The 15,731-nt window shown below is 42.3% G+C and overlaps 1 protein-coding gene across 1 annotated transcript; it reads right to left on the bottom strand.

Moving 5' to 3' along the window:
* Positions 1-1,200: 1,200 nt before the first annotated feature.
* LOC139225131 (protein Wnt-2b-A) lies at positions 1,201-13,869 on the bottom strand. The gene is made up of 5 exons (XM_070856169.1): positions 13,682-13,869; positions 10,347-10,567; positions 4,958-5,235; positions 3,897-4,161; positions 1,201-2,467 (listed from the first exon to the last, which is right to left on the bottom strand). Exons 1-5 carry the CDS (start codon positions 13,861-13,863, stop codon positions 2,238-2,240), a joined length of 1,176 nt encoding a protein of 391 aa, XP_070712270.1. The 5' UTR covers positions 13,864-13,869; the 3' UTR covers positions 1,201-2,237.
* Positions 13,870-15,731: the final 1,862 nt, after the last annotated feature.

The raw sequence follows: 15,731 nt of genomic DNA, 5'->3' as shown, positions 1-15,731 counted from the left end.
CAGACACCACTTCTAGGATGTTGAGGGTTCTTCTTTTCTTTTTTTTTTAAACTGCTGAGTGAATCATGAGTAGCCTAATATTGGTGCATCAAAAACTGTGATTATAAGGCGATGTCCCATTTTCAAAAAAAAAAAAAAAGATTGTGTCAATTGAAGACACTAAGGAGAGTTCAGTGTTTTCATCTCAGTTGTTCTTCTGTACTGTACATTTCTGACTGCTTCCTGCATTAAGGTATCTCCAGGGCAGATGTCATAGAATCAGTGTGTTCAATCCGGCCTGAACGTGGCTGCGTCCTGTCCCAAGCCTGGGTAAGGAGACAGGATCTTATCACCAGGGCACGTTGACAAACACAATCTACAGGGTAAAACCTGACAGAAAAATGTAATAGTGTCATAAGACAGTACAGATATGCTGAGTAAAAAGGCAATAAATTAATGCTGTGTCATTTGGCCTCTCCAAATAGGCATCTATGCAGTTGGGTTTACACACTACTTTGTCTTAGGGTTGCGCTTGTGTGCGTTGTCTTTTTGAATTCACATTATCAGGAGTCTCTCGGCTCTAATATAACAGAGACTGAACTGGACTGAGAGTCTGGGGAGCAGAGGGGGCTGATGCAGAGAAGATTGCTGGAAAGTATTCCCTTTGATAAGCTGGCCAAGAAGCCTTTGATTAAATGTGGTCCCAGCAGGAGCCCACACTAGGTCCTCTGTGGCACGACCATGTCCAATCACCAGCTATCAACAGCCCCGGGTAATTACAGCCATCTAGTCATTAGCCTGGGACCCACCTGGAATTCCACATAGTGAGGGGTGGGATGAGGCCAGCAGGGGTTGGGGTTTAGGTTGGCCCTTTAATCAAACACTTCCCTCCCCTTGACTGATATAGCGCACCCCACCCCAACTCACACAGAATCAACCTTTGTTACTGACATAGATTGTATTATTACTGCCCCAGTGTCTCTCAACTCATGCTGGTGAAAAGCAGCCATGGTGTGTATACATGTGTGTGAGTGTGTGTGTGTGATGGGAATAACACTAGTTGTAGAACAGAACTTACTGAATACCCTGCGCAGTCATCACAACGATTAGTTCTGCGCTGTTGGCACTATCAAGTCTCGTTCTTGCCTTCAACCTCTATGTTTGTCGGTCTGAACAAAAAACAAAGATTCCAGTGTCATACTAATGCACCATATATTTCATATGAACATCTGTTTAGATAAGGCAATATACACAATGTTATACAAGCAAGCTGGAGAGCAGAGAAGTGAAATCTGTCTGATGTTGTGGTTATGTGTGACCGCCTCCTCCTTATTCTTCTTCTTCTTCTCCTTCTTCTTCTTGTCAGCGGCAGTCAGTCATATTACACACTGAAAACTAGAGTACACTGTATAATCATAATAATGGCAGTGCTCTTCTCCTACTCATGTCAGCCAATGTAGTGCAGTCTCATCTGCAGATGAGAAATGAAACAACACTTTACAATTTAAATAAATCACTTTAAACAGGTTTTTTTTTTTTTCTTTTTTTCTTTTTTTTTTTTACATTTGCATTCAAAGTTCCCATGACGCATTCGTCCATTTTTTCATCCGGTGTCCATCTCCTTGTCCTCCCTTGAAGTCCTCTGCCTGGACTTCTGTTTGGCCATACACAGCCAAACTTATGTTTGGATGTCCACTTCTCAAAGTGCACTTGTCAAGCTACTTCCCAAAGTCCTACCATGTTTTCATTTTTGGCAGATAAAAGTGAATTTCCCCAAAAAAAGAAAGAAAATTATGTGAGTATATGATGTTTTTGTAATAATACTGGATACGTTTGAAGGCTCAGTTAATGTAAAAATGTGTCTTTAAAGCATGATGAAAGCAGCAAACCATTTTAACCCAGAACCACACGCTAGAAAAAAAGGCCATCTGGACTGAATCTTTGATAAAAGCCCAATCCACCAAAAACCCAAGAGTTCGCTGGTTTCACCGTTCATCGTCTGATCCCAGGAATTCAGTCACACGGCCATTCACAAATGGGGGCTAATAGGTATTAATTCATATTGATGGGTACTGAATTCTAGTGCTTTCACAGAGACAGGTAGAAAAGCCATGCATGATGAACTGAGGTGGGGGCAGGGGAGGGCGGAGACGCAGAGCACTTTCGGACAAACTTTCCCAGAATGCCATGTTCCACAGGATGTCCTGTAAAGGGGAAAGGGGTGGGGTTGCATTACAGGGGGCAGAAAGGGTGTGTCCTCAGGTCTGGTCCAACCATTCAGCTCGTTTGGGGGCTTTGCAGGTGTGTATGTCCACCGCTTCCTCACAGTCCTTACACTCCACGGCACAGCACCATTTGAACTTGCACTCGCACTTGGTGATTTGTTTGACTCTCGTGGTGTCGTAGCCCCGCCCACAACACATGACCTCACAGCCGTCTGTGCCGCGTGACGTCTTATTGCAGACCCGGCCAGCTGTGCCCAGGGAGCCTGCACAAGATTACAGAAGAATGTTAGCTAATGAAAAGCTAAACGACAACCAAAGCTAGCTTCTCTCAACTGGTCATTTAAGTTTTACCTCTCTGCAAATTCTTCTGCTGAAAAAAACTGGTGGGTCATTTCATAGAGAGCCAAAGTCCTTACCAGAGCGCAAGTGATTGCTTGATTGGGAAAACTTTGGATAATTTTTCATGCTAAAAATCCAGAGAGAGAGCAAAGCAAGAGATTTAAACAAATGGAGTGAACTTTAGAATATACCTGAAACAAGTTGTGGAAGAGGACCCAGAAGTTTTAGTTTCCCTTTAACTCTCTATTTGCTTCAATGTACTATCTGCAGTAGCCTGGCAGGCATTGTTATTGAGCGTATGAGAGAGCAGTCTAGCTATTACCTAATGCAGTGGCATATTGTCTGTATCTTATGTGAATGTCATCCCCACAGAGATTAGCGCTGGTGTTTCGTGTGAGAAGCTCCCGGTTTGAACTGCTACCTATCACAACAAGCTGCCCATAGAACAACAGACCCACACACACAACTATGCAGTGTTGGTAGAGTGGCCTATAGTTACACTGCCTTTCCCAAGCCACTGCTCCCTTTGAAGTGTGTGTGTGTGTGTGTGTGTGTGTGTGTGTGTGTGTGTGTGTGTGTGTGTGTGTGTGTGTGTGTGTGTGTGTGTGTGTGTGTGTGTGTGTGTGTGTGTGTGTTTTAAATGGACAGTGGAGCGTGACAGACAGACAGGCTCTCACACTCTGAGGCCCACTTTGCCCTCCAGCTACGCTTAGTTCAGACAGACAGAGAGGGAGAGACTGTGACAGACAGAAAGAAGTGATTTTTTTTTTTTTTAAATTAGCTGCTTGTGTCCCTAGGCTGTGGATTCCACTGGGAAGGTGAGAAAGAGGGGGAGGATGGATGGAAGTGACGAAGCGAAAGGCAGACAAAGGGAGAAAGGATGAGGGAAAACTGGACAGAGGGATGGATGTGTTGCTGTCAAATGTTATAAAAGTTTGTCAGATGGGTTTTCATTCATCAACCGGGCAATCAGAAACAGTCCTGGCTTATTAGGCGGATTGTATAAAGGTTGATCAACACATCTTCTGACCATTGGGTTGTGTGTATGCATATGTGTGTTGACAGAGACTGATAGAGGTCAGGTGGTCACAGAACAACCAAGTCCCCAGGGTACAAGGATATTAGCTTCCACAGACATCACACAGGAGGCCTGCTGTGTTACCTGACTACCATTGCACACACACACACACACTGACATTCACCCACACAAACACACTAGTCATGCATGAACATATACACAACATACACATAACACAGTCGGGGCAATCCATCAACATCCATGAGAAACTGCCTCTCTGCGTCTTTCAGTCCAGTCCACCTTCTTCTTTTTCTTCCTTCCTTTTGACATCTTACCTGCTGATTTGTCTTGTAGGCAGTAATCCGGAGAGTTCTCAAAGTAGACCAGGTCGTTCTTGGTGGCCTTCCTGAAGGCTTTGTTAGCTACAGTGAAACCTGTTCCATCCTGATTCATCGTCACCTCGATGGCCCCATTGTATTTCCTCCTCAGGTAGTCACCAGTCTTCCTGAAGTCTGACATGGCCATCCAACATGTCCGCAGCGTGCAAGACCCGCTCACGCCGTGACATTTACACTCCAGCTTCATGAATCGCTTCACGGCCTAAATACATTGAGAGAAGTGGAAATTGGTGTATATTGTTTAAGCCATTGTGAAATTTGGTTTTAATTGTTCTAAAAATGAAATGCTAAGGCAGGAACATTTCTTAAACGGTTAGTTTAGCTGTCATGAAAACATATTTTTCACTTACTGAACCACTAGTGGTATCTAGTCTTGCAGATCATTTTTGGTTTTTGGATTTTGCTCCCCATTCATTTCTATGAGAAGTAGGGCTAGATATTTTCAATGACCATCTGTTGTGCTTTGTGCAGAATGAAATAAGATTAAGCTCTAAAATATGAAGCTAATTTAACATTCAGCTTGTGCATTGCTGCTGTTAACCCGTTATTCATGCTAGCACTCATAGTTTGATACCGAAACAGATCAATGGTGCAATGTACTGCTGGAGTGGAAGACACAACCTGTTAATGCTGAAAAAATAAAATTTTCAGACTGAAGAGATGATTACAGATCAAATTAAGTCTTTTTCCATGTTTGTTGTGTACAGTTTTGCTTGGGTTTTAAGAAAAAAAAAGTTGAAAGTCACCTAACTAAATCTTCCACTAGCCCACCTGCTCCTTCTACGTGACTTCCATATTGAGGTTCAATCACAATGCTGGTAGAATTGAGATAACGAGAATGCATATTAATACCAGGTGTAAATGAGGCCACAGGTGCAGGTATATCAAACCTTAACAAAATAAACTGCAGAGCTAGACATACCACTAGTTATAAGTGAGAAAATATGTTTTCTTTTCATTATATTTGTAAGTTGACACTGCTGTATTCGCACACTTACTGTTCTGCCACAGCGGTTGTTGTGAAGGTTCATGAGTGCCCGTGCATCACGGACAGTCCTCTCTTTGGCATCTATGAAGGCTTTGGCAAACTTAATCCCATAGTTGATATTATCGCTACAGCCGCCCCAGTCAAATTCTCCTCTCTCATCGCTAGCCCGTCCTCGCTTGTGCGGATCGCAGTTGCACGTTTTCAGCTCCCCCTGGCTGCAGGCTCGAGTGAGTGCATACACCACTCCTGCTGAGGAGATGGCATAGACAAATGCTGCTTCACGACTGCCTAAGAGAGAGAGACGGAGAGAGTACAAGCGCAAAACAGAAACACAGATGTTAGACTGCGGTAGAGGTTAGAATAACACAATTTATTATTGATTACAGAAATTACAGTTACTGGGGTTTCCACGGTCATGGAAAACCTGGAAAAGTCATGGACTTTCAAAATCTTACTTTTCAAGCTTGCAAAAGTCATGGAATTATTAAAATCCTTTAATGGTTTGGGAAAGTGATGGAATTTTGTTGTGTGAAATGAAATTAATTGTTTCCGTAATCTTCAGTAAAATTCACATAATATAATGGCAAATTTGCCGGCTGCCTGAAATTATGTTTGAATAGAGTTTGAATCTGATATGTCGGGAAAATGTACATTTTATATTTCATGGCTCTCTAATGACAAACTTGTGGGGTTGGGTCAGTTTCTGGTTTTGCTGTTCTCGTCCATTGCATGAGCATTCGTCGTTATGAGATGTACTTGATGACACATAATTATTTCTGGATGGAAGTCTGAAAAACGATGCAGCAACAAAAGCCGTATGTGCTCTCACATGTCAGCGGTCTAGCGATCTCACAGTCTGGAAGCATTTTCAAAAATAGGCCCCCGACATCACTACAGGAACTGCATTAATAGTGCGACCTTAAGTACAGAAGTATCTCAGAGGCCAAAGTCACAATACCAATGGATGCTGGTATTACATTTAAAGTGCTTTGCACAGACTGAACTCTGGTCAGAGGCAGACCCTGGTCCACTTGGTCTTACTGTGGTTTTTATCGAGTAGAAAAACATCTGGAATGGTACACCATCTCTCACGGTCTTCTCATGTTGTATGTGCTGTGTTTCCCTTGCATGACTCGCGAGGGCAGCCTCCCCTTTATTGGTAATATCAAAGCTATTCTGCAAAGCTTACATCTTGCACATTGGTCATTCTCTTGTTTAGTTTATAAACCAAGTTTGTAGGCTTGGGCTGATGGAAAAAATGTCAAGCCAGTTTGATAATAAGTCCCAAAATTTGTGACTTTGCTGCTCCCAAATGGAACATAATAACTGCCCATGAATGAGGATGTAGCGGCACCAAAATCAGGACAACTGAACAACCATTAAACTTAACTTTTCTTCTTTTAAAGTTTAGCATCAAAATAAAAAGATATGATACTTTAGAAGAAATTGGGAATTAGGGCCACAGACAGGGTCGGAAAGACGTGGAAGTTAGCAGCTGGTGTCTTGTCCGCCCAGCTGATCTTTGTTTTTAGCCTTGATGTTTATTTAACAGGACTAGTGTTAACATAAAGTTTCACAATGCCATAACAACAGAGGATTTTACCAGATAAAACCTTCTATGGAGCTCTGTCTCTCTGGTTGTGACATTAGATGCTGTGTAGACATAACAGATACTAGTGGCTCCCTGTATAACCACACAAACATAATATTATTTGTTTGTTTGTGTAAGGCAGGATGTTATATTGCATATTACTAATACAGAAGTTAGATTTGGCACAGGTTGCTGATGTCCCTGTAGTGATGTCGGGGGCCTATTTTTGAAAATGCTTTCGGACTGTGAGATTGCTAGAAATTTAGGTATGACAACACATACTGCTGCTGCTTGTTTTTCAGACTCCCATCCAGAAATGATAAAAATCATGTGAGAGTTGTCTGAGATCACTGACCGGGTGTGGCCCATGAGGTAGGTGTGTGTTTGTGTGTGTGTGTGTGTGTGTGTGTGTTTATAATTAAATGCATTAACTGATAATAGAATCAATTCAGTTGTCCCTGATGCTTGAAAGCCAGTACCAGATTTTCATTCAGCCATTGTTTTAATTACAAGTGTTTGTTACATATACATACTACATACCGTGATAGTATCAGTTCAGTTTTCCTTAATGCTTGAAAGTCAGTGCCAGACTGCCATAAGTTACTGCAAAGCTACTTTTTGAAAATATATATAAATATTTGGAATAAAGTATACCATACAGTTCTTATATGTTGTGAATGGTCATGGAAATTTTATTCAGTGCTTGGAAAGTCATGAAAAATTTTGAAATTTTGTCCATGAAAATGCGTGGGAATCCATATCATGCAATAAAGTAGATTTTCTAAGACCTAAAGACTTGTTGCTTGTGCTTTCCACATGTTAACATGCGTGCACAGATACATGTAATGCCATGACCAGGCCTGGGCGTGAGCCATCAGGACGTGAAGGTGCAGCTGACGGGAGCATATCAGGCCTGATGTGAAGTATAGGACAGCTCTGTTTAAATATTATCATGGAAATAATCCTAGCTGCGGGGCTCTCCACTCCTCACATAAATTGTTTAAATACAGACACAGTGATACCCCATTAATCAGCAGCAGGGTGATGTCATGACAGCATTTTCTACCATTGCTGTGCTTTTCTGGTCTCTTTAGTTCCTTCAAATATGACTCATCTATTGTGTGGCCAAAGACACATAGAGAATTAGATTTAGTGTTTGGTCACAGTTGCTTTTTGCAGTGCCTGTGGGAATGAATAGCCCCCAAAAAACAACATGGCAGCAAAGGCAGAAGAACTTGTCCACTTGGTCAATGTAACAGACATAACTGGGGTTTTTTTGGTGTCGCAGAGTAAGTTAGTCAGCTAGTCTTGTTTGTTAGTGCTGGACTGCGGTACTTCACTAGCATTACCTAGTCTCTGAGCGATGAGTGCTAAGTATCCTCAAAATACTTAAATTCTTAGTTATTAAAGTTATTAAATCCAAATTACATTCCAACACATTTTGAATATGAACTACAAAATAACTCCAGCATAAGCACACTGAACATCACTGAGGTGCTGCACTGCACCTCAATGGCTGCTCCTACAGTTGAGTTTCACTTTCTTTATTACGGCAACCTCAATTTAGGAACAACATAAAAAACAATTTGGGGCATTTATGAATTGATTCAGAATCATTGAGGGTAACAAGAGTGCCTCTTAATTGATTTCTTTTTTTTATTCTAATGCCCATCTAACTCCGGTCAGTCAGTTTGTCATTTTGTCTGTCAATCATAAAACACTTCTGTCCAGATTAAGATATTTTAACAACCATCAACCAATTTGAAATCAACCATGAGTCAATGCTTTGAAACAAGACAAATCCTCTGAAAAACTGTTGGCTTCATTTCTGTTAAATTTAGTGTGGATATTTCATGGCTCCCAGAGCATGAATTCTGATGTTTTTGTTCCAACCATCCAACCTTTTCATCTCGTGCCACCAGCAAGCCAAATATTTTACTTCCACACAGGAAACATCAACTTCTAATAAAAATTGTATCTTGATTGAATGATTAAATATTCATGCTCCCCAGATGATGAATCTCTGCTGCTAAGCGCATTCAGTTCCCAAGAGGATAAACCATTTTTTAAAAAACCCTGTCGAGATTTTAAAATGTTTCAGTCATCCGTCTCACACTCATCTGACATCCCAAAGCTTGAAAAAAAAAATCAAGATTTAATTTAATGGCCGTATCGGCCATCCGTAGCTTCTATTTTAATCAATACAGCTGTCTACAGAGGTCATATACCAGCTCACGTTTCACTTCCGCTCCACACATTTAACTGTGACTTAAATCTGCTATGCATTGATCTCTCATGTAGCCTGTGTAAACAGTATGTTAAGACTTTTAATCTTGTTTTATATTAGAGACTGCTCACAATTGCATGTTAAGAAAAGGTGCATAGGATAAATAAAAATGCTAAAACAATGTAGTGGAGCACAAGGGTAAAGTTTCATGAAATGGAAATATTCAAGTATCAGCACTTCAAAATAACGTAACAAAGCTAACTGAGATAGCGCTGATAATAAATGACAAAGGGTGGGGTGCTTTTCTGAAACAGGGTATACATTCACACTGCAAACCTATCTGAACCAGCCTGGACCAAAAGAATTTGTGCGATCCAACCTGCTCTGCTCTGTATACACTGGAATGTCCCATCCCATCTCAGGGGTGAGGAGAAGGGGGCAGTGGGTGCTGCTGGGGGGGTGTATGTGGGGGAGGATGGAGGAGGGCAATGCTGGTGATCATTCAAACCTGCGCTGTTTGTCTGACAGTGAGAAAATCTCTAAATATTTACATCTACATTACTGTTTATTCCTTTCCACCACACACACACACACACACACTGACACACACACAGCCTGTATCTACATATCTGCTACTTTTTTCCATGCATCATTGGCCCCCACACATGCTTAGGATGGCTGTAAGAGGGACAGTAACAGGCCAAGGAGGGTCAGTGACGTCAAATACTAAGTCTGTGGAAACAAGCACCTTATTTTGTGCAACCATAGTCCAGATGCACTACAATGAACTGCCGTAAATTAGCCTTGTACCACTGTGTCTTGCTCAAAAAGCAGCAAAGTCCCAAAAAAGCCTTATCCACAAACATAACGCTTAAGATATGGCATCATAGTCACTCTTTTTGTTGGTTGCCCTGCATGCAACAGTGACTTACAGGTGTGTCACTTTATCCATGTTCTGCATTCAGAATTCATTCATTGCAAAAATAATGCCTTATAGAACAGACACCATTTAAGTTTGCACGCAAAGTAACCAGCAGACGCCGAGACACAAATGTAGCTTGGATATCAGGTGTTTTTACGAAGAGCTCCCTTCATTCTTGTTCAATAAATATTCATGATCCAGACTGGCTGCAGTTACAAAACCTTTCATAAGGAGGAATTAAACTGTATATGCAGTACCTACAAAGATAGCTGGAAAATATGTTAACATGCATGTGCGCCTGTGTGCATATGTATATAGGCAAAGCACAGAGGTCTGGCAGGAGTGGAAAAACAAAATGACGACAAGCCCGCGTCTCGAAGCCCGTGTGTTTATTGACGAGGCGTAAGGCATTACAACAGTCCATTAGCGACTATAAACACGGAGCGCCAGTATACGTGAGAATGAGAAGGACAGATCGGAGAAAGAACAGAGCGAGGGGAGAAGGACAGAGAGCAGAAGGGAGAGATAAGGCAGTAAAAGTGAAGAAGTAGGTTGAGAATGAGGAGTGAGATAGTAGCAGACGAAGCTCATGTTCAGGCTCAGTATCTATGCACACTGGCAACACAGTCAGTAGTATGTAGACACACGCATTGACTTACTCCTTAGTAAGACGCGCCCAAACACGGTGTGATCTCGGTCCAGTGTGCTGCAGTTCCAGCGATGGTGTCTAAACTGGTGCTGGCACTCTCTGATCCACTCCTTGGTGCCCTCACCGATGGCCTGCATGATGTCTGGGTGGCGCTGGCAGAGTTGCCGCTGCTTGTTCACCAAACCCGGGATGTTGTCGCATATCACTCGTGCCCCCAGCGCACCAATGTACCTGATAATGCAAAAAAAAAAACACAAGAAACTTCTAGGTGATTTTTGAACTGAATCCATACTGTCTTGGGCCATTTAGAAGGACTCATATGCGAATTACAAAGCTGTGATTGATTATATATTGCAGTTGATTGTCGCACACAGGCCCCATCATATGCTAGGTGTATACACATGTGGATACACAGACACTCAAAGGTGGTGAGTGGCGTGAAGGAGAGCCGCAGCAACAGTCCTCTGTGAGTCAGAGTTCACTACACTTAACAGTTTAGGGTTTGCGAGGAGGAGGGGAGTGGAAACCATTTACTCCGCTCTCCAAATAAATAAGCACTTAACCTCTCCCCACAAGACCTGCATGTGTATGTGTGTTTAAATGTTTCCCAATGGGATAGTTGAAATCATGTCGTCACAAATCAGAGCACAAAGTCTGGGGCCTCCAATAACCCTGTCAAGCCAAGACCCCATTTACTCACTTTGCTCCTCTCTGTCTCCTGCCTGTTCACTCTCATTCTCATCTTACTCACAGCTCTCCAGCATGCTTCTTCCACATCCATCTCCCTTCCCTAATAAAACAGGACCTTGCTGTATCTTAACAAGATAAATGCTGCGTTGAGCTTGCTCTGAATAAACTCTGAACTGTGACGCGCTCCCGTGTGTGTGTGTGCATGAGACCTCTTGCAGCTCAGTGGCTGCAGGGCTTTGGCGGGTCAGGGAGCGTGTAGCTGTGTGGTCGTGTTTTACGAGGCCAGGCGAGAGGATGGAGACTGGAGGCTCTCTACTCCCTAGAGGAGGATTAGAGAGGAGGAATAAGAACAGAGTGCTCATCAAAGGAAAAGGCCAGAGCTCCAATTCACACTTAATTTTCTTTCTCTCTCTCTCTCTCTCTTTCTCTTTCTCTTTCTCTCTGAGAGTCGGGAGGACTTGTAGATTTTATAGCACAGTAAATCATTATCCACAGGTCTAAAACAACATGCTGAAAAGCTTGGACTCTACTGTGAATCGTAGAAGAAAGACAAGTGTGAGACAAATAGGGAAGGCTTTTATTGACTTCTGATGACACAGCCACAGCTACATCCTATATTGCATTGGCCTCTTTTTGCTCAGACGTCTTATTGGAGCACACAGTAACCATTGAAAAACGACTTCGCTGCATTATCAGTAAGAAATCATTTGACTTTAGTCAGAGGATTTCCTGACTCATATATTAAAGATGCAGCAAATAAGCACCTTAATGCTCAAGAAAATCACTTTAATTTTGAGTTAGGGATTAAAATCGAACTTGGCCACAACAAACGCGTCAAACTTGCAACAACTTGACACAGGCACGCACGCACGCTACGATTACCTTTGACAAGTATTTGGAATCTTTGGGTATTTTTTTTTTTAAACAATATCTTTATTGGGCTTTATATAATGAAATAATTAACAATATACTCAACATAAATCAAACAAAGAGCAACATAGTCCCCCCAAATAAATAAAAAAATGAAAGAATGAAAAAATTAAATAAATAAAAATAAATATAAACACACAGCATGCAGCTCAGCAATTCAGCACCACTTTCAAAATTAATTGGCCTAGTAACATCTGAGAAACTCAGTTAAAGGTGACCATATTCTCTCAAAATCCCCTCCTCTTCCTCTGACAATATAAGTAAGTTGTTCCAGTACAACACAAGATGCCATCTCCCCCACCCGCATATGTATTGAGGGTACGTCAATCTTTGGGTATTGTTAATGTATTTTCCATTACATTATAGTCGTTTTTCACGTCTCGGATGGTGGGAACATCTCACAATCATCGATGACGTGTTAAATCCCCAGACCTGTCCATATCATCACTTACTGTACACCCAGAGAAATTTGATAAACAGTGAAATACTGTATCTCCTCCACTAAATTCCCCTCAAAGCCAATAATGCCCAGCTAAAGCCTCCACACACCCTCTTCCCACTACTCCCCATAACTGCTTTTAATCTACACAAACTATTAGGCATTCCATCACCCCCATACCCGCCCACACACAGACACTTCTCCTATAAACACACTCACACACATGGACATTTTCACGTATGTTATTGCGCAGGCAATGAGATATTTTTTCACCCCTCACCTATTCTCTAGATGGCTGGTTTTGGGGTATTTTAGTAAAGTGTGTGTGTGCGTGTGTGTGTGTGCGTGCGTGTGCGTGGTACCTGGTGAATTAATGACCGCTCTGCCTTGTCGAATACAGGCTCCAGCTGAGCTGAACACGCGCTCAGCCAACAGCGCCGACATAAATTACATTTATCGCTCTATTATTATTGCTCAATATGGCAGGCCAACAAACTGACACGAAGAAAACGCATTTTAGAAACAAAATCCTAAAGAAGCTTGAATCTAGTTCACAATCTCATAATTTAGGTTGGGGTTTTTTTTTTCCACCTTTAATGCCCCACGGTGTTTCTTACTCCTTTTTTCCTCAGGAGCAAATCATTTTGACTTAAATTAACTGATGACAGAAAGACACATTTAGAGTTTTTCTTTGCAGTCATTTCCCCATAAAAATTACAAGTGCATGCAATCATTCGTGACAAATAATAGCCTATGGAACTATTTTTAATAAACCTCAGTGCGCGTAGATTATTTGCAGCAAAAATGCACAAATGAGAACGAGAGTGATGAAGTTTTAAATGGTGCCAGCAGTTGCGCAGAGACAACACAGATGAGAAAAAGTACAGTGAGCCCGCGATAATAAATTAACTGATACAAACCCTGAGCCCTCATAATGGCCTTTTTCTGTCTGCTGTAGGAAAATCGCTGCTCCAAATTAATTGGAACGACTTTTGCTTTTGCTTTTGGAAAGCGGTTATTAAAATAGTCATCATAAGTTAAATTCGTTGGCAGTTTGAATCCCTTAAGTTTCTAATGAAAGACCCAAAGCTCGGCAGGAGTCCCAGCTCCGCTTCAGATGATTAAGATCAGTGAATGCTGTTCAAAGCGTGTGGCAGCCTCGACTCTTGATTTAATTTGGCCAGTATTATTATTGTTATTATTATTATTATGTGCTTATTGAGCTCCCATAAATCGTGTTGGTGGCAGGCAGGCCTGTAGGTGTGATGGATGCACACAGTACTCACCACCATGAAGAGTCCACTCGCGGCGTTACCAGTAGCAGCAGCAGCAGACACGCACAGTAAATCCTCGAGCTGGCACCGGGGTTTTGGCATGAAGACGACCGGGATGAGAGTCTGGCTCCCGGCGAACCACAGCTCCCAATCCGGGCTGCCCGCAGGCTCAGAATCCTGTTTAAACCCAGCATGGTTTTCAACCACCAAAAAATCCCTCCTTCCCCCCCAAAAAATCAGATTTCAGAAGAAAATGCCCAACTTTAACAGACAAGGTTTGATGTGAAGTAGGTTAAGCACCCATTCAGTGGGTAGGCCTCATTATCCAGTGTGTGGCTCCATAGCAATAGCGCGACTGTCAGGAGTGTGAGGAGCGCGTTTTCGGTGCCATGTGCGCAACAGACTCTCCACCGAGCACCACCTCTCACTGCCGACCAGGAGGTCTACCTGGCGAGACGTGCAACAAGTGTCGGCTATTTCACCCCTCCAGTCAGCTCCCCGAACACTTATCCTTGGGTTTTGCTTAGTTCAGAGGCAGAATTGTGATCTGAGTCACCGCTGGAGCCAAAGGTTGGCGGATGGGAGGCTCGCTGCAGTTCTGTCGGCTGTGTGACTCAGTGCTGGGTCGGATGCTCGCACCGGACCTCTCCTTTATCAGTGCGCTGAGAGAGTCAGAGCTGAGAGAGAGAGCGAGAGAGAGGGGGGTGAGAGAGAGAGAGAGAGAGAGAGAGAGAGATATGAGGGAGGGTTCGCTGCTGACAGCTCCTCTCGCCCATTGGGCAGATGCAGGGGTTACAGAGTTTGACTACGAAGGAGATATTAAAGAGGGATGGATGGAGAGAGGTGCGTTCCTGCGTGTGTGTGTGTGTTGGTGCTGGGGTGATGATGCTGTTGAGGTCCAGATGGTCCTAATGTGAGGAGTTCATCTGTAACCACAGGCAGAAATTATTGTAACCAATGATGGCGCCTTCATTTTACAACCCAGTAAAAACCAGAAAATTAAATCACAGGAAAAATGTGGTTTTTCACATTTAAAAGTAATGTTTTGACAAAAAAAGTGCACTTTCCATATGTAATGTAAAGTGCTGCAAAATTCAGTCATATATGTGTAGAAAAATAATGAGAGAGCTGATGGCCTACGTGCACCAATATGATTATTGTTAATTGCAGTCACAGATCTAGTACAGTGGGAATGGTATTCACACAGATATTATTTTATCTAATATGTTATTTCCATAATCATGTTGTATTAATAATTAGAATCAACACTATCATATCCACTAGATTTGCATGTGATTGTACTTCCTCTGTTCCTCAAATACACCTTTCACATTTCTGCATAACAAAGACCTTAGAGGTAATTCAACCTGCCTTTGGCTAAACCTGGCACGCTTACATTATGATGAATTTAGTTGATTTGTGCCGCCCCCGATAAAGTAAATCTGTGACATCGTTTAAGTTATTATCAAAAGATACTTGAATATTTGTCATGCCTGCAGATATGCACCACCCAAAGCACAGCAGAAATAAAAGACAGAGAAAAAAGCAGGGAATGTGGGAATGGGAGAACAGAGCCAAAATCGTCCAGTGGAACAGCACTATGGCTTAAATATGAACCACATGTGTAAGAGAGAGTGCTGAGACAGCGCTTGAATAAAGCACACACACACACACACACACACACACACACACACACACACACACACACACACACACACACACACAGTACGCTGTCCCCAGAGAGCGACCATCCTTACCTTCTTTTCCCACACATTTGTGTGTGTGTCTTCAGGTTGTCTTCAGGCTTGGCAGTCAGGTGTCATCCATCGTCAAATCTCAGATTTTTCTTTTTGTCCTTGAATGGCTCCTTTCAGATTGAAACCTACTTTAAGTATCCAAAGGCCTTTCTCAAACTCAAAAAACGACTGCTTGACTTGTTTACAGACACCAATTCACACAGTTTTTTTTTTATCAGCGTAGACTTGAACCTCTCTGGGGAGTTTGAGATATTGGATTAAGAATACCACAGTTGATTCAGCTGACCCAGTAGTACTAACAAACA

Source organism: Pempheris klunzingeri, unplaced genomic scaffold (assembly GCF_042242105.1).
Source record: "Pempheris klunzingeri isolate RE-2024b unplaced genomic scaffold, fPemKlu1.hap1 Scaffold_66, whole genome shotgun sequence".
In the NCBI taxonomy this organism is placed as follows: Eukaryota; Metazoa; Chordata; class Actinopteri; order Acropomatiformes; family Pempheridae; genus Pempheris; species Pempheris klunzingeri.
The sequence above is the reverse complement of the archived record's forward strand: the minus strand, read 5'-3'. Positions and strand labels throughout refer to the sequence as shown.

Bases quoted from the DNA above. Each gene is read 5' to 3' on its own strand.
- LOC139225131 (XM_070856169.1), bottom strand. From the start codon at position 13,863: ATGCTGGGTTTAAACAGGATTCTGAGCCTGCGGGCAGCCCGGATTGGG. The intron at 10,568-13,681 runs GTGAGTACTGTG...TTGCATTATCAG, and splicing joins CGAGTGGACTCTTCATGGTG to GTACATTGGTGCGCTGGGGG. The intron at 5,236-10,346 runs GTAAGTCAATGC...TCTCTCTCTTAG, and splicing joins TGGGCGCGTCTTACTAAGGA to GCAGTCGTGAAGCAGCATTT.